This window comes from Dendropsophus ebraccatus, chromosome 2, assembly GCF_027789765.1.
Source record: "Dendropsophus ebraccatus isolate aDenEbr1 chromosome 2, aDenEbr1.pat, whole genome shotgun sequence".
In the NCBI taxonomy this organism is placed as follows: domain Eukaryota; kingdom Metazoa; phylum Chordata; class Amphibia; order Anura; family Hylidae; genus Dendropsophus; species Dendropsophus ebraccatus.
The window spans coordinates 75,022,157-75,046,765 of NC_091455.1; the positions used below are offsets into that span (position 1 = coordinate 75,022,157).

At 45.8% G+C, this 24,609-nt stretch overlaps 1 protein-coding gene across 2 annotated transcripts; it reads left to right on the forward strand.

Moving 5' to 3' along the window:
- The first annotated feature begins 6,349 nt into the window (after positions 1 to 6,349).
- SEH1L (SEH1 like nucleoporin) lies at positions 6,350 to 24,570 on the forward strand. 2 transcript variants are annotated; one of them, XM_069957804.1, is made up of 9 exons: positions 6,350 to 6,601; positions 9,172 to 9,222; positions 10,085 to 10,231; positions 12,452 to 12,663; positions 14,001 to 14,099; positions 14,940 to 15,080; positions 17,179 to 17,336; positions 17,411 to 17,561; positions 24,192 to 24,570. In XM_069957804.1, the coding sequence occupies exons 1-9, from the start codon at positions 6,491 to 6,493 to the stop codon at positions 24,370 to 24,372; spliced, it is 1,251 nt and encodes a 416-aa protein (XP_069813905.1). In that variant the 5' UTR covers positions 6,350 to 6,490; the 3' UTR covers positions 24,373 to 24,570. The 2 variants fall into 2 exon arrangements, with proteins under 2 accessions (XP_069813905.1, XP_069813906.1); XM_069957805.1 differs by lacking the exon at positions 24,192 to 24,570 and adding an exon at positions 20,188 to 20,438 and having other exon boundaries at positions 6,353 to 6,601.
- The last annotated feature ends 39 nt before the right edge of the window (positions 24,571 to 24,609 follow it).

The following is a 24,609-nucleotide window of genomic DNA, read 5'->3' on the forward strand; positions in this document are numbered from 1 at the left end:
CACGCCCCTTTCCCAGCATCATTCGCTCACTGCTAACTTGGCAACCGGCTCTGCCCCCTGCAGCCAATCAGCTGAGAGCTATGAATATAGGGGCGGGTCCATATCCAGCTCCGCCTTCTTGGAGATCCCCTGAAGTACGAGGGTAAAGTATTATCTCTGGGCAGAGGTAGCGGGCGGCCATCATTGCTGTGGGCGTCCTGAGAGCTCAGCTGCTGCTGGATGGATGGATGGGGGCACCTGAAGGAAGCCGCACTGTGTGACCGGTGCTTAGGAGTCCCTCACATTACTGATGACAGGCGCTCCAATATACAGACATAAGTGTGTCTCACTGCAGATAAGACAGCCATATTCCTCCTTTCACCATTCAGTGTGTTTTAGATGGAGGTTCTGTCATTACCAGAGCGGATGGGGCCACATCCAGCAGACCCTTATTGTGTCCTCCATGAAGATGCCACACATGGCTAATGCCCCTATTCCACGAGTCGTTTGGAGGAGCAAACGAGCGCTATTAGCGCTCGTTTGCTCCTCGTTCCCCGCTCGCTGCCGCCGCGGCGTCGGCGAGCGGGTGAGTGCTGGGGGGGGGCTGCCCGGGGGATCGCTGATCGTCCGGGCAGCCCATAGGATACAGCAGCGCCTGCTGCCGATGCTCCTATTCAACGGAGCGACGGCAGCAGATCGCTGCTATATCAGTCGCTTGTTTTTCAACATGTTGAAAAACAAGCGACTGCAACGATCAGCCGACATGAACGATGTCGGCTGATCGTTGCACTCTATTCCACGGGACGAATATCGTTCTTAGCGGCCGATTTCGGCCGAATACGAACGATATTGCTCCTCTAAACAACCCGTGGAATAGGGCCTTAATACTAGTCACAGACCTAGATACTAACTAGGGGGCAGTACTGAGCTCCCACAGGTTACAGTGGCCTTAGATAACAATATGATCAACAGACAATAGTTCTTCCTGGGTGATTGCAACTTATATGTAACAGTATACAGGTCCACAGACAGCGCCGCTCTGCAGGTGATTGGTGGGAAGATCCAGTCTGTCAGTGTACTAGGGAATGGCTTATAGATCCAGACCCATTAACCTCAGCAGGTGGGTGCACCACAGTGTATGTCCCTGGTTCTAGGCAACCTACAAATCAAGAGAGGAAAGAGGAGCGCAGGCTACAATAGTCCAGATAGGAGCCATGTCCTAGGACAGGTGACTGATACATGGACACAGCCTGCTCAATAAATGCCTCATATCTGCTCTTTGCTCTGCAGTCCTGCCATCACATGGTGGCTGGGCAGTCACTTGCCGCTGTATTACTGAAGTGCAGGCACTGACTGCAGGGCCGTTTTAATACATTGGTGGGCCCAGTGCACAGGCCTCAAGAGTGGGCCCCCCCAACCCAGCGTTATCAGAATCGGAGCTCCACACACAGTATAATCCCCTGAAAATGTCCCCACACTGTATTAAGAGCCCCAATACATATGGTAGTTACCTCATAACGATATCACCAATGATACCATTATATAATACCGCCACACCATGACCATTATCACTACAGCCCTATAACAGTTACATCCATTTACTCACAGGGGGCGTCTTCTCTCATCAGAGTCTTTCACCTTTTCTTTCACTCCATCCAGCCTGGGCCACCTTGAAGTCTTCCCGGCTGTGAATCTTCTCTCCAGAATCTGCCAGAGAAACATTTTAGGCTCCAACACATTCAGTAGTAAGGTCCCCTGTACCCCTATACAGTAGTTACCCCCCTATGTACCCCTAAATAGTAGTTACCCCCCTATTTCCCCCTATATAGTAGTTACACCCCTCTGTGCTCCCCCACAGCTGTGTGCTGCCCCCAGTACTATAGACCACTAGGTGTTGCTCCCAGTAGTATATATACCCCCTGTGCACCCCCCAATAGTATATAGACCCCATTGTGCTGCCCCCAGTAGTATATAGACCCCTTGTGTGCTGCCCCCAGTAGTATATAGCCCCATCTGTGCTCCCCCAGTTATATATACCTCCCTGTGCATCCCCCAGTAGTATATATATCCCCTGTGCTCCCCCAGTAGTATATACTCCCTCTGTGCACCCACAGTAGTATGTATAGCCCCTGTGCTCCCCCAGTAGTATATAGTCCCCCTGTGCATTCCCCAGTAGTATATATACCCCCCTGTGCACCCTCCAGTAGTATACATATCCCCTGAGCTTCCCCCAGTAGTAAATAGTCCCCCTGTGCATTCCCCAGTAGTATATATACCCCCCTGTGCACCCTCCAGTAGTATATATATCCCCTGTGCTCCCCCAGTAGTATATAGTCCCCCTGTGCACCCCCAGTAGTATATATATCCCCTGTGCTCCCCCCCAGTAAGCTTTCCCAGTTATATATAACCCCTGTGCACCCCCCATTTATATATATATATATATATATACCCTGTGCATCCCCCAATTATATATATATATCCCCTGTGCACCCCAGAGTAGTATATAGCCGCCACGTGCGCTCCCTGTTATATATACCAGTTATATATACCCCCTGTGCGCCCCCCAGTTATATATACCCCCCGTGCACCTCCCATTTGTATATATATATCCCCTGTGCGCCCCAGTAGTGTATAGCCCCCCTCTGCACTCCCCCAGTTATATATACCTCCCTGTGCACCCCCCCAGTAGTATATAGCCCCCCTCTATGCTCCCTGTTATATATACCTCCCTGTGTGCTCCCCCAGTCATATATATACCCCCTGTGCGGCCCCCCAGTTATATATACCCCCCTGTGCACCCCCCAGTAGTATATAGCCCCCCTCTGTGCTCCCTGTTATATATACTCCCCAGTTATATATACCCCCGTGCGCTCCCTGTTATATATATACCCCCTGTGCGCTCCCCCAGTTATATATATCTCCATGTGCACTCCCCCCAGTTAAATATACCCCACTGTGCACCCCCCAGTAGTATATAGCCCCCCTGTGCCCTCCCCAAGTTATATATACCCCCTGTGTGCCCCCCCCTGTGGCACCCCTAGTAGTATACACACCGCTGTGTGCTGCCCCCCTTTGTGCTCGCTTGTGCTATATAGCAAATTTAAAAAAAAAACACTTTATACTAACCTGGGTCCGCGCGTTCCTCTTCTCATCACTTCATCCTTGTGACCGCAGGCAGTGCTTTGCCTGCGGTCACAAGAGGCCGCTCTCCTCTCTCGCGGTGTCGGCGCTAAGTGACAACACTCAGCGCCGATACCACTACGGAAGAGCGGCCTCTTGTGACCACAGGCAAAGCACTGCCTGCGGCCACAAGGATGACTGACAGGGAGGGAGCCAATGGCTCCCGACCTGTCAGTGCCGCTGCTGCTGCCTGTACCTATGACCGCTCGTTACGAGCGCTCATAGCTACAGTGCAGAGCGCAGCAGCAGGCGGGGGGCCCTGCAGGGGGCGCCATGGATGGGTAACTTACCCATCCCGATGGCGCCCCCCTGGCAGGCTGGTGGCCGGAGCACTGTGCGACCCCACTGGTCGCACAGAGCTAAAGTCGGCCCAGCGCAGGGTGGGCCACTTTAACCAGTGGGCCCGGTGCACGTGCACCATTTGCCCTCTGGTTAAAGCGGCCCTGACTGACTGTCCAGTTGTGTTACTATAAGGTAACGTATGCTGCCATATATAATATCCTGCTAGTTACCTGTACTACGTGTCCTCTACTGCTCTCTGCCTGTAGTCAATGAAATATTCTGGTATATGTAGTGCACGTACTGTACTGTGCTCTATATGTACTGCACTCTACCTGCACTGTATGTACTGTACAGCACTTTACCTGCACTATATGTACTGTACAGCACTCTACCTGCACTGTATGTACTGTACAGCACTCTACCTGCACTATATGTACTGTACTGCACTCTACCTGCACTGTATGTACTGCACTAGTACTGTAGTGTGCCCTATATGTAATGTACAGCACTCTACCTGCACTATATGTACTGTACAGCACTCTACCTGCACTGTATGTACTGTACTGCACTCTACCTGCACTGTATGTACTGTACTGCACTCTACCTGCACTATATGTAATGTACAGCACTCTACCTGCACTGTATGTACTGCACTAGTACTGTAGTGTGCCCTATATGTAATGTACAGCACTCTACCTGCACTATATGTACTGTACAGCACTCTACCTGCACTGTATGTACTGTACAGCACTCTACCTGCACTGTATGTACTGTACTGCACTCTACCTGCACTGTATGTACTGTACTGCACTCTACCTGCACTATATGTAATGTACAGCACTCTACCTGCACTATATGTACTGTACTGCACTAGTACAGTGCACAGGCTAATTGGGTGCTTTGGAGCACTGGGGGCAGGACTACCACCCCCAGAGCCCTGTTCCACCCCTGGCCGGCCCACCCTTTTTAAAGGGGTACTCCAGTGGGGGGGGGCATTTTTTTTTCCTGGGACCGGGGAGGAGGAGGCTGAGGGAAACGACGTCCACGCACCTCCCCGGTTCCATTGGCGGGTCCCGCATCGTGTCGCTCCGGTCCCCGGACGCTTCCTGGTGTCTAACGCAGGCCCGAGACGATACGTCTCAGGTCCGCTCAGCCAGTCAGTGACAGAGGCGGGATTTGAGCGGACTTGAAACGGATCCCTCCGCCACTGACTGGCTGAGCTGACCTGAGACATCACGTCTCGGGCCCGTGTTAGACACCGGGAAGCGTCCGGGGACCGAATACCCCTAGACCACAGCTCCAACACATTAGGGAGGAGAGATTCTTTCAGAGAGAACCTGCCTACAGAGGACTGATCTGCAATCTGACAGCTGAGCAGGCAGGAGGCTGGGCAGTATTGATTATTCATGAAAAGGGAGGAGGATGCATGACAAGTGTGGCATGAACAACTGCTCTGTGACAGTAGGAGACATAAGATTGTACATAATCCACTGCACGGAAAATTACCAAAAAGGCACCATACTCACTGGGGGCTGCCAGCTACAGCACACTGTCAGCACCTCTGGTAGTGCCCGGGAGCTGACGGATTGCCTTTAAAGTATTGTATTGCCCCCAAACGTTATACAAATTACCAATATACATTTATTACGGGAAATGCTTATAAAGGGGGAGATTGATCAAACATGGTGTAAAGTGAAACTGGCTCAGTTGCCCCTAGCAACCAATCAGATTCCACCTTTCATTTTCCAAAGAGTCTGTGAGGAATAAAAATTGAAATCTAATTGGTTGCTAGGGGCAACTGAGACAGTTTTACTTTACAACATGTTTGATAAATCTCCCTCAAAAGTGCTTTTTTTCCCTGCACTTAAAATGGTGATGTCACGACACGACTCCCAGAGCTGCGGGATGCAAATTTCACTGCAAGTATGTAAACCTATTCAAGCTGACAGTTGGGAAATCGCAGCGGATTTTGCTGCAAACCTGCAGCGTGAAATCCGCTACAATTCCGTTATGTGTGAACTCACTCTTAAAGGGGTTATCCAGGATCAAAGAAACAAAGAAGCTTCACTGGAACTGAGCTCCAGTACCAAACAGAGGACAAACAAAAGTGGCAGTGTTTCTAAAAGAATACAGCTAAATCCTGGATAACCCTGCAGGCTGTACAAGGAGATCTACCACAGGCTGCATGGAGGTCTTCAGAAACTCTACAGTTGCCATGGTAACTGACTGGCTACCTGCAGTTGCAATGTGGGGTCTGACAGGATCGGTGCCGCTCAAACCACCTAAATACTGTGATTGCTATTGCTTGTAGCATTCAATGGGTTAAATGATTAGCATCAACATGATTGCTTAGCTCAGTACCTGCCATGTATAGAGTAGCCAGAGGGTGGAGAGACTGGCACTGCACAAATCCCATTCTCCTGCATATTAGGAGAACAGCTAAATAGAATGATGTAGGTAATACACCTTGTCTATGCTGCCCTCATTTAAGATGGAATAAACCTAGTGACAGATTCCCTTTAAGTGCCTACAGTGTGCCTGTCATTACTCTATAGAACCACATAACACCTGAGCATACAGTGCCCACATAATGTCATGTTAATCACACAGCTACAGGTAGTGCCAAACAGCATCCACCATGGCAATATTCCAAAGCCATCTTATGGATGAGGTTATCACACTACAGCTGTGTCCACTATGGCAGTCCCACGTATACAGCTATAAAGACGCAAATAACCGCGCTGTAGCTCCTATAGCCAAGCTGTCACCACACGCACAGCCGGTGATGTCCCCAACTGGCAGCACTACGCATGCGCCCTCTTTCAATTTCTTCCACGAAAACCCTGACATGTGACCGGACCATAACATCACGTGACCCGCAGCCTGCCTCGTTGATGGGTAAATACGTAAAGGGCGGCTAAGCTCGGCACATGCGCATTTAGTAGTTATAAGATCTGTAGAACGTGAGCGCTGGTATATTCCGGCGCTTTTCTATGCAGTCAGCGTCCGGTACCGCAGGCTCCTGTAGTGACTCCGAGTAACCATCAGCATGTTTGTGGCGCGGAGTATCTCGGCGGATCACAGAGATCTCATCCATGATGTCTCCTTCGATTTTCATGGCAGGAGAATGGCGACTTGTTCCAGTGATCAAAGCGTGAAAGTGAGTGAGGGCGGAATGCAGCGGGATGCATATGTATACGACTCCGTATAGTGCAGCCTATCGCGATATATCCCGAGAGTGTGAGCACATGTGATGGTGGAGGAGGCGTGTGTGAGAGCTGGCCGGGCCTGGGGGCTTCATAGTGCCACAGCGCCATTATTATCATCCTCCCACATTATAGTCTGTCACCTAGAGCTGCTCCTGGTTGTCACTGAGCCCGCCCTGGCAGTCACTATGGTTATATAGCATGTTCTAGGAGCATGTACACACCATGCTGATACACAGCAGGCCACACAGTGTCAGCATGCAGAGGTGGGGCTGATACACAGCAGGCCACACAGTGTCAGCATGCAGAGGTGGGGCTGATACACAGCAGGCCACACAGTGTCAGCATGCAGAGGTGGGGCTGATACACAGCAGGCCACACAGTGTCAGCATGCAGAGGTGGGGCTGATACACAGCAGGCCACACAGTGTCAGCATGCAGAGGTGGGACTGATACACAGCAGGCCACACAGTGTCAGCATGCAGAGGTGGGGCTGATACACAGCAGGCCACACAGTGTCAGCATGCAGAGGTGGAGCTGATACACAGCAGGCCACACAGTGTCAGCATGCAGAGGTGGGGCTGATACACAGCAGGCCACACAGTGTCAGCATGCAGAGGTGGGACTGATACACAGCAGGCCACACAGTGTCAGCATGCAGAGGTGGGGCTGATACACAGCAGGTCACACAGTGTCAGCATGCAGAGGTGGGGCTGATACACAGCAGGCCACACAGTGTCAGCATGCAGAGGTGGGGCTGATACACAGCAGGCCACACAGTGTCAGCATGCAGAGGTGGGGCTGATACACAGCAGGCCACACAGTGTCAGCATGCAGAGGTGGGGCTGATACACAGCAGGCCACACAGTGTCAGCATGCAGAGGTGGGGCTGATACACAGCAGGCCACACAGTGTCAGCATGCAGAGGTGGGGCTGATACACAGCAGGCCACACAGTGTCAGCATGCAGAGGTGGGGCTGATACACAGCAGGCCACACAGTGTCAGCATGCAGAGGTGGAGCTGATACACAGCAGGCCACACAGTGTCAGCATGCAGAGGTGGGGCTGATACACAGCAGGCCACACAGTGTCAGCATGCAGAGGTGGGGCTGATACACAGCAGGCCACACAGTGTCAGCATGCAGAGGTGGGGCTGATACACAGCAGGCCACACAGTGTCAGCATGCAGAGGTGGGGCTGATACACAGCAGGCCACACAGTGTCAGCATGCAGAGGTGGGGCTGATACACAGCAGGCCACACAGTGTCAGCATGCAGAGGTGGGGCTGATACACAGCAGGCCACACAGTGTCAGCATGCAGAGGTGGGGCTGATACACAGCAGGCCACACAGTGTCAGCATGCAGAGGTGGGGCTGATACACAGCAGGCCACACAGTGTCAGCATGCAGAGGTGGGGCTGATACACAGCAGGCCACACAGTGTCAGCATGCAGAGGTGGGGCTGATACACAGCAGGCCACACAGTGTCAGCATGCAGAGGTGGGGCTGATACACAGCAGGCCACACAGTGTCAGCATGCAGAGGTGGGGCTGATACACAGCAGGCCACACAGTGTCAGCATGCAGAGGTGGAGCTGCTCCATGCACAACACACCGGGTTGCTGATTATTGGTTGAAGTCCAAGCACAACCCTGATGATAGACTAAAGCCATACACCTGCCAACTTACTGGACGGCCAAAGAGGGGCACTTGTGGGTCACTAGGGACATTTTACAGACATCCAGGATCAGCTGCAGATTGCTGCATGCATTTAGTTACATTGATATCTGCAAATCCCGTATGTGTGATGCATCCTTAGGTCCCATTCACACATCAGTAACCCTTTCTGTAACTGCAGAACCGCAACTCCGGACAGGATTACAAATGTGTCAGTAACTGTCTGCATCTACAAGGACCCATTGATTCAGATAGGTGACACGGACGGCACAATGGCTTAATAGTTTTTTTTTTTTTTTTTTTTTCTTTTGTTTCTGTTTTTTTTGTGGCAGTGATTCCCAAAATGGATCCATAACACCTACAGATGTGTGTATGGGGCCATATGATCTGCATGTGTGACAGGGGCCATAATGTCACATGATTCATGGGAATATAACAATCTTTAGGATCCAATTTGCACCATATGATAGAATAATCTGCAGCTTTGGGTCTATTACACAGTAAGAAATCAGACACTTTCTAGAGCAACGAAGAAAGTTTATTAATGCAAATGTAAGGGGGCAAAGAGGGACAGAGGGATGTGGGACAAAAGTAGGGACTGTCCCTCCAAATGAGGGACACTTGGGAGGCATGCTGTGACTGATGATCCTGCATGTAGGGGAGCAGGAAAGCTGCAATCTGAGCAGGTCTTCTATGTATAATGTATTGGCTATACAGTGATCAGTGTAACCCTCCTTATAAACTGTGTCTGTAAGGCAGTAGCATATCCCTGTTGTATGAGGGAGGCAGTGAAATATAAGTAAATATTAGGTAGCAGATTGGAATAAGAAATGTATCACTTTCATTGCAGGTATGGGACAAAAGTGAAAATGGTGACTGGCATTGTACTGCAAGTTGGAAGGTAAGATGTGCTGCTCTTCTATAGCTTTTTAAATCCATCCATTAATATGAGCCATGTCTGCGGTGTGTTTTATATATTACATTGTTAATATACACAATACATTAATACAGGGTTAGAGCAAAAGGCAAACTCTATTGGAGCAAACTGTACAACTGAAACAAGGCTCTAGTACTGTGTTGGGCCGCCACTAGCCTGGGTTCAAGATGATGTATAGATGGGCATGGAGGTATACAGGTTCTGTAGTAATAATACCTCTTTGTATAGCAGATTTACAGTCTTCTGTAGGGCATTCTGCAGCACATTTGCCCACAGTTGTTGCAGCTGGGCCAGTAGATCCTGCACACTTGTAGGTTGCAGAAGCCGGCTCACCATGTTCAGTTGGTCATAAATCTGGGGACTGGACAAGCCAAGGAGGTGTCGCAATCTGGCGCTTAAGATGTTATGGTTCTATAGCAGTCCGGGTTTCTCATTCATCATACTGGCACAAGCAAAGTGCTCTGGAAAGAGATTAGTGTGTCATGAAGATGCCGCCTGTGTCTGCATGGTGGGGGACAAGGAAACTAGGGAAACTGTTTGTGCTTGTCATACCATCCTTTCCGCTGGTGCTCTGTCTAAATATATATATATATATATATATATATATATATATATATATATATATATATATATATATATATATATATATATATATATATATATATATATATAAATATTTTTATTTCCTTACTGGGCTCACATGGTTTGTCAAGCTCTGGGAATAAGCTGTTAAAATATGCATACACCACCCCTCCACCCATTGGTAAATCGGTCCCTGTGTGTTTAATCTTTCCATATACTAATTGTGTGTTGTGCCCATATGCAGACACACAGTGGGTCAGTATGGCGTGTAACGTGGGCTCATCCGGAGTTTGGACAGGTGCTGGCTTCGTGTTCATTTGACAGAACGGCGGCAGTGTGGGAAGAAATTGTAGGAGAATCAAATGACAAACCTAGAGGACAAAGTCATTGGGTAAGCCTCCTTGTTTTTTATTGTAATATTTCACTAAAACATTGTGTATATAATATCATGTTTCATTATGACCCTTAGATATTTTTAGTAGGACTAACACCGTTTATTGAAGTGGATAAACACTTTTAAAACCGTTGCAGACAAACACAATAGTGACCCAATTCTCGTCCTGACCATGAGTCTAATAACCCCCGACTGAAAGGTATTTCTAACACATATGGTTGGGCTAAGGCTTGCATCATCTGTATGACTGATACAACAATACATTATTCTAGTCTAAAGGGCCTTTTACACAGGCCGTTTATTGGCCAGGAGCGTAGCTAGAAATGTGTAAAAGTGACAGCGATCAGGCAAACTAAGGGCAAACCTATTAGCTGATCATCTGTTTACAACCTGCTTTAAAATTTATCTTTTATCAGCCGCATATCTCTGGAATTGTGGACAGAAAATGGGATCAATGCATCTTAATTCCCCCATTCACACATCCGTAGTTTGTACAGGGCCGTGATCTGTACCACAAAAAAAAGACAGGTCCTAGTGCAAACTGGAATTCCTCTACAGACACACCAATAGAACCCTATGGGATCCGTATTTTTGCTGATGCAATCCGCAAAAATATGGATCCGCAAATAGTGACTAGAATATTATTAACCACACTTTTTTTCATTTTTGCAGATCAGCAAAAAAATACGAATGCAATACAGATGGAAATTGCGGATTGCTAATGAAACAATAGCGAACTCAAATTTGCGGAGTGAATAAACGTGCGAATATATCCTAAGGGAAAATGACAGCACAGAAACGTATATATATCTGTGCTGTCAGTTTCCAGATCACTAGTGGTCTATAATTAATACGCTGCTTGTGAGACAGTATCTGGTTCTCCAGTCCTCTGGCCGCTGCTGAAGTTACAGCAGCGGCCAGAACACTGGAAAAGCTAAATGCTGGATCACAAGCAGCATGTCTGGTTATAATAAGTCGCTGGTGATCTGGAAACTGTCAGCATGGATGTATACATATCTGTGCTGTCAGTTTCCTGGGCTGCATGAACAATACAAGGATCATTCATGCAGCCTGGCTCCTCGATTTGGTGTGCCCTGTAAAGGCACTGCAAGCTAGCGCCAATCTCGCTGATTGATGCCCATTCACGCCCCCCCACCCACCCACAGCTGTCAAATCGCTAAGGACCCTAAGACTGGCCTCTTCTGTGTTCTCGTCTGCAGCTCTATAGACATGAAGGGGTGGTGCACAAGAATGCATCACTGCTCTATTTAAAGTGTACCTGTAATGATGCTCACTACCGGATCAGCAGGGAGTTCTTCTGTTAATCAGATAGGGGTCGTACGCTTTACGCTCTCATTGTGTGTTGGAGTTTAAGGAGACCCAACCCTCAGAATTAACAGAGGAACTTACTGGAGATCTAGCAGCAGGTACACTTTAAAACATAGCAATTGGGGCCCAATTCTGTAGATCATGACCCCAATTCAATCTCATATGGGTAAGGGATAACTTAAAGCATAACTGTCATTTCAGGGTCATTTTTCCGAAACCATTAAATATCAACAGTACAAGCGATTTTAAGAAACTCTGTAATAGGTTTTATGTACTAAAAGAGTTTCCTTCTGTAGTGAAAGCAATCTCCCAGCCTCCCCCCTCACATGAGAAGAAGCAGGATTTCTGTGTCCATTATGTGGCTATGGAGAGGGGAGGGGCTGTTAGGAGTGACTGAGCACGGAGCAGTCTTGCACAGCACAACACCATGCAATCTTCTCTCAGTAAGTTCATAGATAAGCACTGACCTTTCTGACACCTGAATTTAGCGTTTTAGGTGCCCAGAGAGTCTACAAACAGCTGACCTTCATGTCACCTCTTCCTGCTCCCTCATCTCCCTCAGCCCCTCCCCCCTTCATAGGCTTACAATGGAGAGAGCAGAACCCGTCTTCACTGTCTTCTCTGTAATGAAGACGTGTTTGCCTGATAATGCACAGATAAGAAGTCAGGGGGGGAGGCTGGGAGATTGCTTCTTGAGTACAGAAAGAGGCTTTTTTGGCTGATGAAACCTATTACAGAGTTTCTTAAAATCGCTTATACTACTGATTTCTGCAATAAAAAAAAAAAACATGACAGTTACACTTTAATTTAACTTGCACTACCTATTTAACTTTGTAAAGTAGCTTTGTAAAAATGGTTGTGTAATAGCTGTGAACTGTGTATCTTTAGGTGAAGAGAACAACACTTGTGGACAGCAGGACTTCAGTAACCGATGTCAAGTTTGCCCCCAAGCATATTGGCTTAATGTTGGCAACCTGCTCTGCAGATGGTGTGGTGAGAATATATGAAGCTCCAGATGTCATGAATCTAAGCCAGTGGTCTCTGCAGCACGAAATATCTTGTAAATTAAGCTGTAGTTGTATTTCCTGGAATCCATCAAGGTAAGTTTGTATCTTTCCTATAATATAGGGTCCTGGCTAACTGCCTGACTGAACCACACTTGTGAGAACCAACACATCTGAGACAGAAGTGTAGAGGCATATGCTGCACCTCATTTTTGTGATGTGTGCACCATAGTCGTCTTAACCTAGCCACATCTCCAACACCATGCTAATAGAAACCATACTGGGTGCACTAGCCAATGATTATATATTGCGGAAGTCTCCTTCATGTACACTGTGCCGGACCTGGTGCGGTATATAGACCTGCAACAGTATATGTAAAGGTATGCCTCGAGTACCCTAAATGTTGGCAGCTGCTCATAAGTGTGCTGGACGACGGAGGAGGCTGATCAGCAGTAGAGCTCTGGCAGGGTGGCAGCGGTGTCCTCCATGGCAGGGATCGGTAAAGCGGGGTGGGTGATGGGCGGGTAGCAGTGGCATATTGTCTTCCTAAAGGACCCCGTGGCCGACATGGGTCGGCGTGGCCGACATGGGTCGGCGTGTCCTCCAGGTCCTGCATGGGCGCACTGCTCAGTGCTGGTCTGGAAACTTGGTGAGGTAGTATTGCAGGTTGTTGTGTTGTACTGGCTCCTACTGCAAACGGCACAGTCTGGTTCCCTGTACTTCCTCGCTCATCCCCCTCAGCCCTCTCCATATAATGGACACAGCAAACCAATCTTCACTTTGCTTCTCTACAACAGATAAGAAATGAGGGGAGGGGGAGGCTGGAAATCGGCCTTGTCAGTACAGGAGAAGGCTCCTTTGCCTAATAAAAGCTATTACAGTTTCTCATCATTGCTTGTGCTATTGTTTGAAATGACATTTACACTTAAAGGGAACCAATCACGGTGAAAATTCACCTAAAGATAAGGAAACGTTCTGGCACATCACCCGAACTCCGGAAGACGACGACGCTGCGTGCGGATGAGGCCGGGTGTCGCCGACATGGAACGCAAGCGCCGCGTCACGTGGATGGAACGCAGACCTTTCAATCACACCCCTCTGGTCTTGATTACAGCGATTCCAGACGCCCAGGACCAGTGACTGATTCCGCCCACTGTGACTACTTGGCGGAAATTTACATACAGCGCGGGAGTTCTTCTCAGTAAGATTACTGACTGATGGAGGGGGGCACGGAGGGTACAGGGGGATGTTTGGGAAGCGTGCTGGGTGATGTGCCAGCATGTTTCCTTATCTTTAGGTGGATTTTTGCCGTGATTGGTTCCCTTTAAGGAGGCAGGAATTTTACATTTTCCATTGACAAAATTGCCAACATTTCCAAATTGTTTGTTTATATGCTTTTTTTTTTTTTTTTTTTTTTTTCCTTTGATATTTAGCTCACGCGCCCATTCTCCGACTATAGCTGTGGGAAGTGATGACAGCAGCCCTAACATAATGGGAAAAGTTCAAATCTATGAGTACAACGAGAACACAAGGTATATGTCATGTAAAATGGAAAAAAACAAGAGAGGCATGTTAACACAGACTCCTGTACATGAGCACTGTGAAAGTAGAGGTGTGGCCAAGGTGCTGAAGTGCCCTGGTTACACCTCTCTGACACTTCAGAGTGGCAAAATAATGCATTGACAAACACAATAAAAATATGGATAGTCTAACGTCTACGTAGCTGTGTGGCCGTGTAAGCAGCTGGGGAATTTGTTTTCTAGCTGACCGTTTTCCTTACATTGCATTGCTAGTATTTAAAATCAAAATGGCAAACAAAGAAAAACAGTCTCAATTGCCAGAAAGCCATATAGGATGAACTATTCTTGTAAGTGTTAAAGGAATTTTCTAGGGAGCAGGAAGGATAATCTTCTGCTGCCACAAAACTATGCAGCCACTGGACACCATGTTTGCATAGTCTCACCTGCATTTAGTGACTGCTATATAGTAACTACCACCTTAGATCACAGGGAGGTGGAGTGCTGGGGAACAAGGATGGATAATCTTTCCTATTTCTCAGACTTCTTTACTGTTGAGATGACAGTAAATCTGTTGAACATAAGCGCCACTACAGTACTAGTTAGGTTTTTGTTATGGTGCTGTTGGTGGTTATAAATACTTTTTTTTTCTTTTGTGCACCATTTATGTTGTGTGCTTATTAAATGGAAATGTATCTAAAAAATCCTTTTGACAATATGTACAACAGTCTTGAGGTGTTGTAAGCTTAGCATGTGTTTAGAATAGATGTTTAGTAGTCTTTATAAAGCTGGAGATGGAGTAATCCCTGGGGGTGAGCTGCGGTTTGCTTAAATTAATCATCCTTCTGTTTGCAGGAAATACGTCAAAGCCGAAACCTTTATGACAGTCACAGACCCTGTTCATGACCTTGCCTTTGCTCCAAACCTGGGCAGATCCTTCCACATCTTGGCCGTAGCAAGTAAAGATGTCAGAATTTTTACTATGAAACCATTGAGGTGAGTTTCAGGATTCTTTTTTTTTTAACGTTTATTTAACATTTTTTTTCAAAGTAACAGCACATACAGTCACAAGTAAGGCATATAGTAACACATCCTACAACATATAAAAGCAGCATGTAACTGAAGCTAACAGGGCACATAGCACCGACACACCAAGGGAAATGGGAAGACTTGCAAAATGAACTCCCCTCTTGGAGAACAGACAGACTAGACAAACGCCCACACACACATAGTCGCTCACTCAGCGCACTCCTTCCCTCACCCGGCAGATCCACGGCAATTAGACCAGACACCGCCTTGCGGATTTAGCGGGACCCTACATTAGTGGCTTCTAAAGATATCCAATGGATCCATATCTTTTTGAATTTTTGAGGGCATTTCCTGCTCTCGTACAGTGGGACGTATGTGTTAACTAGTCGTATCCGTCAGGATATTGACGGAATGTCAGGACTTTTCCATTCCCCTGTGATGACTTTACGGGCACAAAACAGAAGAAAACAAACAACAACTGATAATATTTGCTGTGCCTCACCTCATTGATGAGACCCAGCAAACAGTTCTCAGGGGAACAAATGTGGGGGAATTCAAAGTGTTTAGCCAGAAAGGCCATAATATCCTTCCGGAAGGGCATAACTCTTGGGCAATCCCAGACCGCATGTAAATATGAACCCGTTGCCCCCTGACATCTAAAGCAAACAGCTGACAACATAACACCCATCCGACGTAGACGTTCAGGGGTATAATATAACATGAGTAGGAAACGGAACTGTATGAGCACATCTTTGGAACTCACAACTGTGGGATAGAAAGTGGCCTAAACTTCCTTCCAGTGATTCGCTGTCAGGGTTGGAATGTTTTGGGCCCACGCCTCAAAGGCTTTAGCAAAGTGGGAGGCACCTTGACACTGCAGCAACTGATACGCTTGGGTCAGTGGTTTGGACAGATCCATGGCACCCAGGAGAAGTTCTGCTTCAGAAAACGCCAAAGGGAGCGTAAGAGACCTCACCGCATGCCGTAGTTGAAGATAATGGAATAAAGCTGTCTGCGGTATACCGTAGGCAGATTTCATTTGATCAAAGGAGAGAAATTCATGAGACTCAGAACAAGAGAACAGAGAAATTTCACACCATGTTTGCCCCATAGGACAGAGCCAGGGAGTGATAGGAGTTTCAGGATTCTTAGCTAGAATAACAACTCAATAACTGTTCAGTGGGAAAAAAAACTGCCGCAAAAATCATGCAGTTTCCATTGACGTCAATGAGGACTGTTTAACCCCTTCAAGACAGTCCTTTGATGCACAAAAGTCCAGGTCAAATTAATGCAATATTCCTCCCCGCCTTCTAAGAGCCATAGCATTTTTATTTTTCCACCTACAGGGCTGGTTGGGGTGTCATAATTAGTTTTTACTAATATCACATTGGTGTAACTGAAAAAATGTGATCACTTTTTTATTTTTTTTTTCTGATATGTAATATAAAAGAAAAAAACAGCAATCCTGGTGTGTGTGTGGGGTCCCGATCACTCAGTGACAGATGCTTGCCGATCACTCAGTGACAGATGCTTGATCTGTCACTGAGTACCTTAAATGCCGCGATCGCTATAGATCGCGGCGTTTAGGAGTTAATGAGACACAGCTGCGGGATCTCATCTGCCTCTGATCAACTCCAGCCCCGGACACTGATGTGAGCGGGATCGCTCTCACTGCAGCAATCCCGCTCACATCAGGAAGCCCCCGTCAGTACAGGAACGTATATATACATTCCTACTGCACGGGGTATGTGCAGTAGGAACGTATATATACAGATTGATGAAGGTAAGGGGTTAAAAAGAATGTGGTTTCTAAAAAACCATGCTAAAAGAAGTGACCTGTTACTTTACAGAATGGTTCTGTGTGGAAGCTCACCTTGAAATCAGTAATGTTTGGACACCTGGGAGCTGTTGCCGAGTAGTTCTTAGTTATGGCGTTCCTCTCTGACTACTATATGCCATAATACTAAAGTATTTGTAGAAGTCAGTCTGAAAAGAAATTCTGAATAGTCTGGTTACAAGCGCACAGCCTCCATTTATTAATGAATGTTTTTTACCTATTTCCCAGGAAGGAGTTGACCTCTTCAGGGGGAGTCACAAAGTTTGAAATTCACACTGTGGCTCAGTTTGATAATCACAACTCCCAAGTGTGGCGTGTAAGCTGGAACATAACTGGCACAGTGTTAGCATCTTCTGGTGATGATGGAAGTGTCCGCCTGTGGAAAGGTGACTAGTCATCATGGGCCATGTTTAACAGGACAGTCTCAGTCATTGACTTTTTTCATTTGTTTTCTCTTTAGCAAACTATATGGACAATTGGAAATGTACTGGTGTCCTAAAGGGAGATGGGAACCCTGTAAATTCCAGCCAGCAAGGATTCTCTGTGTCCTCCGTTGGGTCCACCAATCAAAGTTTACCAAACTCTGTTAATGGGTCATCCTCTTCAGCCAGGTAGGAAGTGCACAAAAACTTTTTTTTTTCTTAACTGCTGTTACATTTAAAATATATATAGATTTCTTAAAGCTTCAAAGGAATACTTCTCTGTGGAAGGTGTATATCTGTATTAACAGTGTGAGATCGATAACTTACAACAGAGTGCAGTGTCCTCCCCCATTAAACCTTAACTGTCTTGATAGCATTTTGTTTTGGAGACAATCTAACAGCAAATAAAAGTATCCAAGCAGTTACCCTAAGGCCTTATTAACACGTTGCATAATTTACGGATCTGTATTTCCGTATCCGAGTTAGTGCACATCAGTAGATGAAACGGATGAAAATCAATGCCGAAAAAAAAAGACATGTCCTAGTGCGGACCCAGATTTTTTTTACGGCTCCTCTCATTGAAATCAATCGTTTACGGATTGTTTATGGATTGCAACATGTTTGGCATCCGTATTTCCGTATTCCCGAAAAAAAATACGGATGACTCGTAGGTCACAAGGTTCTGTTTCTAAGCAACCACAGGCTGACAAGCGATCATGTGACTTATTTTAGGGGTTGGGCAAACTGGTGCTATTTTTTTTTAACCTACTCAACTGCATTAACTTGTATAAAGCAGTCAGTAGTAAAAACGGATTTACGGAAATACGGATGCTATGCGGTTGTCCAATCCGTAATTGTTAGCGGGTTGTTTAAGGACTAGAAAATATTACTGAACGTGTGAATAAGGCCTAATACTAATAGCGAAACACATAGAGAATAAGAACTGTTGGTAATTATTTATTTGCTGTCATTTTTTGGCATTAACCTGTATAATAGGATCTCGATACTCTCTTTATTTTACGGGGCTTAGTTTTGGCTTCAGTTGTATCCATTGTACAATAGATCTGGTACTGTCATGCTTTTAAAGTGCATGAAAAAATGGACTGTCCCAGGCAGCTAGGCAATGCCTTAGCACATGAAGTCCCTCCAAACTGAAAATCAGCAGTAATCAGTAGTAAGAAAATAAGTAAACTCGCCTGTCCCCGTGTCTTCGTTGTGCTGCTCCCAGGTCCCGTTCACCACCCCCGCATGTTGACTGCAGCTAGAAACTGGGTACGTCCCATACCTGGCACTGCTAGCTGTAATCTCATGGCCCGTCTGAGCGATTTTCCGCTCAACCAGTTAGTGACGGGTGCTGTCCTGCCCCAGTCACTGATTGGCTAAGTGGGCAGTCACTCAGCCAGGCCATGACATTGCAGCTAGCTGGGAACGGGACCCTGGAGCAGCACTTTGAGGTAGGAGGACTGGCAAGTTAACATGGTTTATTATTTCCCTCCATTCCCCCGCCTGTCCTATTTTTTTTTTTTTTTTTGCCCCTGGGATGGGACTTCTCTTTAAGTGGTTGGCCATCTTCTTTATGGCAAATAAGGTGCATTCACTAAAATTAGTAACTTAATGATATGTTGAGGCTTCACAATGACTTGGCTTCACAAAGGTTGCCGACACCTTTAAAGTGACACTGTCACCTCCTTTTTGCATTCTGACATCTCTACACAGGTGTAAAGGGTAAATTTAGCGGTTTTCATACCTTATTTTATATCATACTTGTGCTTGTTCAAGTAAAAAGTCATCTTTTATCAACTGCAGATTGAGTTAAGTGGGCGGGCCTCGCAGCATTAGCACCACTTAGCCCCGCCCACAATGCCACAGTTGGCCCCACCCCCTCGCCGGCCATTGGAACAGGCTGGCCGAAAGGTCTAGACCCCACCCCCTTTACGTCTGCCAACCAATGGGCGTCAAGGGGGCGGGACCAACTGTGCCGTTGTGGGCGGGGCTAAGTGGCGCTAATACTGCGAGGCCTCGCCAGCTTAACTCAATCTGCAGTTGATAAAAGATGACTTTTTACTTGAACAAGCACCATGACGTAGGATATGAAAAACGCTGAATTTACCCTTTACACCTGTGTAGAGATGTCAGAATGCACAAAGGGGGTGACAGTGTCACTTTAAATATTTTCTACTCTTGAATCTGTCATTTCTAAAACAATAAGTTTACTTGCTTATGTGTAGGAAAGATGGATGACATATGAATGACTGATCGGATGATGATAGGCAGATTTGCTATTCAAGTGTCTCGGCCTCAAATATCTTTTAGTGTCTGTACCCTCACCCCTGATTCTCTGCAGGATGAGGGCAATTCAAGTGAGTGGGACTAAAGGCCCTATTCCACCAACAGATCTGACGACAGATTATTTGCCAAAGATTTGAAGCCGAACCCAGGAGTGGATTTGAAAAGAGGAGAAATCCAGTCTTTCCTTTATGACCTGATCTCTGATTATAGTTTGTTCCTGGGTTTGGCTTCAAATCTTTGGCAGATAATCTGTCGTCAGATCTGTTGGTGGAATAGGGCCTTACGGTGCAGTACCAGATATGACCACTACAAAATGATGAGCGCTGTGCCTGGTAAACACTGAGAGGTACTTAGCAGTGTGGCCCTTTAAGTTGGCTGCAGGGAGACAAGCCCCATCAATCTTAAATTCACTTTTTCCTTCAATGATGTTTTTTTTTTGTTGAGTTTAATCTAATTTGTGCTTTGTTAACATGTTTTACCTGAGTGATGCCTTATTCCCCTTCCGTTTGTATTGTGTCCTTAACAGAGTGCACAGTTGATGCCAAGCTAACCGGAGTAACTTTGCTGTTTAGCTGCTTGTTGCATGCACGCAGGAATGGATGCAGAGTTTTTTCCTCTCCCAAGACACACAGGAAGCCTACTTAGTACTAAATGTACATGTCTGATATATTTTGTCATTTGAAATAATAAAATGTCTTTGTCACTTGATTATTCCAATTCTGTACTTTTAATAGAATTTTTGATATTATGTACAAATAAATAGCAAAGGGGAAATAAGTGATGCCTTTTGTGTTCTTGTCTTTAATATAAATGATAAAACTTACACACTAACACAATACGTATAGCAGTGTACATCAGCTTCACTATTGTGGCTATTGAGAGAACCTAAGGGAGAACTGAGACCTAGTTAAAAAATGTCCTTTTCATACATGCTGAATGGATGCCCTAAGGAAGGAGGATTGGCATGTCTAATGACCCCATTGGGTGTTATTGGGCTTATTTACACCTCCATATGTGTTCCCCTGTTTGTCTCTTATATCATTATTTTTCTATTTGTGTTTTACATGCAAATATAATTGTGCCATGGTCTTATTCAGCGCATTACAATAAATGTAATCCGCATTGAAAATGGGACATGCTACATGTTTCTATACCGATTGTGAATGGTGTGAATATGTGAATTTACTCATCTAAACAGCACTTAAATTGTTAAATGACTGGCATGGCGCAATCTCACTTGTCAATCACTTGCTGTCAGTGCTGGCTACTAACATCAGCCAGTACTCGCCGGCTGTAAATACACGCCTACCTCCCGAGCTTACTTTCTGCTGCTCTTGCAGTTAAGATTAAAGCATGAGGGTGGCTTCAAACTGCCTTAAAATCTTGGAAAAAACTCCATGGTGCTTTTGTGGTCCAGCAACTATGTCATGTGATGGCAGAAGAAAGAAAAGATTAAGCACACAATGGCCTAAACCACAAAAAAGATAATTCATACATACAGGCAAAAATGCAAATGCATGGAAAAAAACATTAAAAAAATTTTGGGGCTTCTATTGGAGGCCTGAAAAACACCACACAAAAAATGTGGGAGGGCACCCTTAAAGGGGTTATCCAGCATTAGATAAGCATGGCCCCTTTCCTTCAGATACAGCCCAACCCTTGTCTACAGTTCGGGTGTAAGTTTTGCAACTCTCTGTTCCATTGAAGCGCTTGATGGCAAACCACACTTGAACTGGAAACAAGAGTCCTGCTTTTTCTGGAGGAAGGGTCCTTGTTTTTCTTATGCTGGCTAACTCCTTTAACCCCTAGACGACCTAGGATGTACTGGTACGCCTTGGGTGCCAGTCCCCAGACGACCCTTGGCGTACCGGTACGTCCTGCTTCATAGCAGGTGGGGGCTGGCTGCAATCAGTAGCTGGGCCCTTACCGTTAATGGCAGGCTGGCACGATCGCGGCGTGTAAGTAACCGGGCCAGTCCCCTGTCACTTACCGATCGAGACCCCTGCAGTATGACTAAGGTCTCTTACCTTCCTCCGTGCAGTCCGATCGGCGATCTGCTTATAGAGTCTGCCACAGGCAGGCTCAATGAGCAGAACGCCTATAACACTGATCAATGCTATGCCTATGACATAGCAATAATCAGTATTTGCAATCTAATGATTGCATGTTATAGTCCCCCAGGGGGACTTAAAGTTTGTAAGTTTAAAAAAAAAAAAAAAAATGTATTTATTTTTTTACAATACCCCAAAGTGCCCCCCCCCCCAATAAAAGTTAAAATCACCCCCCTTTCCAATAATGTAAATCATATAAAAATAAATAAACATATTATATACAGTAGCGTGTGTAATAGTCCGATCTATTAAAATATAACAATCGTCATCCCGTACGGTGTACGGCGTAAATGAAAAGAGGGGAAAAAAGTACCAGGATTACCTATTTATTTATTTACTATAATATAATAAAATATTATAAGTCATCAAAACGTCCGATCTACACAAATATGGTATTAATAAAAACTAGAGATCCTGGCGCAAAAAATTACACCCCATACAGCCCCGTAGGTGAAAAGCTAAAACCATTGTAAGAGTCACAATAGGACTGTTTTATTAATAATTAATTGCAAAAACAAAAGGATTTCATAAAAAATAAAATAAAAAAAATGTAAACATTAGAAAATCTGTGTAAACCTGCATATGTTTGTGTTCGGGCTGACCTATAGAATAATGGTATCATGTCGCTTTCACCATATATTGCATTACGTAGACAAAGGAACCCCAACCCCCCCCCCCCCCCCCCCAAAAAAAAAAGTTACCATATTGCATTCTTTTTTCCAATTACACCAGTTTATATCTTCATAAATACATTTGGGGTTCCATCCTACATGTTATGGTAGAATGAAAGACACCATTACAAAGTACAACTATTCCTGAAAAAAACAAGCCCTCACATGGCCCTGCAGATAAAAAAATTAAAGTTCTAGAGCTCTTAGAAGGGGAGGAGGGAAAAACGAAAACACAAAAATGAAAATTGGCGCAGTCCACTGGGTCATTTTGGCCTTGGTCCTCAAGGGGTTAAGGTGTTATAGGGAGTCCGTCAGCACCTGGGCCCTACCTGAGGTGTTGACAGTGTGTTGTAGTTGGCAGTCCCCTGAAGAGAATGTTACATCTCTTCATGACCCAGGACGTAACTGTACGACCTGGGGTGGGGGGGTCAGAAAGGGGTAGCGCAGTGACCCTGCTCTGAATCGCCCTGCTCCTGGCTACTATTAGCAACTGCTCCAATGACCTCTTTTGAACTTACCAAGTACTATTGGTCCCGTAAAAAAAAAGCCCTCATATGGTGTTGTGTATGGAAATGTACGCAGCTGGAAATGGGAAGAGACTCTAAGGGGAAAAAAAAGTTCTTTTAAATGAACTCAAGCCTGAACGTGCCAGAGATTTGTAATTTACTTCTACTAAAAAGTCTCAAGTCTTCCAGTACTTATCAGCTGCTGTATGTCCTGCATGGTGGTGTGTTTTCAGCCTGGAGGGCAGGAGTGGTTTTCCATGGGGGTTTTCTACTGCTCTGGACAGTACCACCAGGTACATCCTCTTTAATCTGAACCCACAGATTGAACGGCGCCGTCACAGGAAAGCCAGTTTCTGGTTCCCGTGCACGGCGTCGTTCTATGCACCGTAACTGGCCTGTGCTCAAGCACTGGAGGTAGGCCAGCCTGCCCCCAGTGGAAGGGAATTCCCTCCCCTCTATGACTCGGCTCCATTCATTCTAACAGAGCTGCGTCATTCAGGGGTTCCGGTGCATAGAATGGCGCCGTGCACGGGAACTGGGCCGCCGTCCAAAAAACGGACCACGGCACCCGCTTCCCTGTGCCGGCGCCATTCGATCCGTGGGTTAAGATTAAAGAGGATGTACCTGGTGGTACATCCTCTTTAAAAGGAAGTCCCATAAAAGTTTTTTTAAAAGGCAGACTGGAGCTGTGGGAAGAATGTATATTTACCAGTTCTGACCGATTGCGTGATTGGATGAGTGGGCAATCGATCAGCTGGAAGACCAGCCGGAGGCCAGGGGCGGCTGTCAGCTGTATCCGGTAGTGGAGCTATGGTGCACAAGGATAGGTAAGTATACTTATGTTACTTTAAACCCCCCCCCCCCTGCCTTCCTCCTTCCTTTTTTTTTTTTTTTTTTTTTTTTTTTTAGTTCATGGGATGTCTTCTTTAACCTTAGTGGTACCAACATTTCACTTCAAAGCGGGTTTTCTAATTTAGATTTGAGAATTTCTGTCTAAATAGTCTGAAATCATTCCTCACACCCAGGTTTCCATAACCCCCAGCAATTTATCTGTAAAGGTTACTATGCATGTCTATTTTTTTCTTTTTTACTTTCTCATATAACCACTGTAAAATGATGGTTTTTGTATGACTTTTGTACTCAATATGTTACTTCCCTTCATGTCCTTTAATTTAAGCTTTTTCTTTCTTTTCCCCCTTCTATGGTTCTCTATTATTTTTTTTTTTTTTATTATTGTTTCAGGCATTTCTTTCCCCACATGGACAATTCAAAGGTTGGCTCAAGATGGTCCAGTTATGCTTATTTTATACCTTCACCTTCTCTGGTAGTGGACCCTTGTGAGACTGCCCCAACGAGCCCTACACGGCCTTATCCTCGCAGGCGACACAACCCCCCACCTTTACCTGAACAACAAGAATTGTAAAAGTAGACCATGAATACTTCATTCTTAGTAGTGAAGGAGTTCATAGATGTTCAAGAGTTTGTACAGGACCATAGTCTAGTGTATATTCAGTAATGTCTAGTTTTAAACCCTAAACACTTATGATATTGTTGCATAAAAAAAAAATTACCAGACTTTTCCCTAGTGTGACATACAGCACAAACTACATAGAAACACACAAATCCGAAAATGTTTAATGTTTGAAAACATTGAATAAAA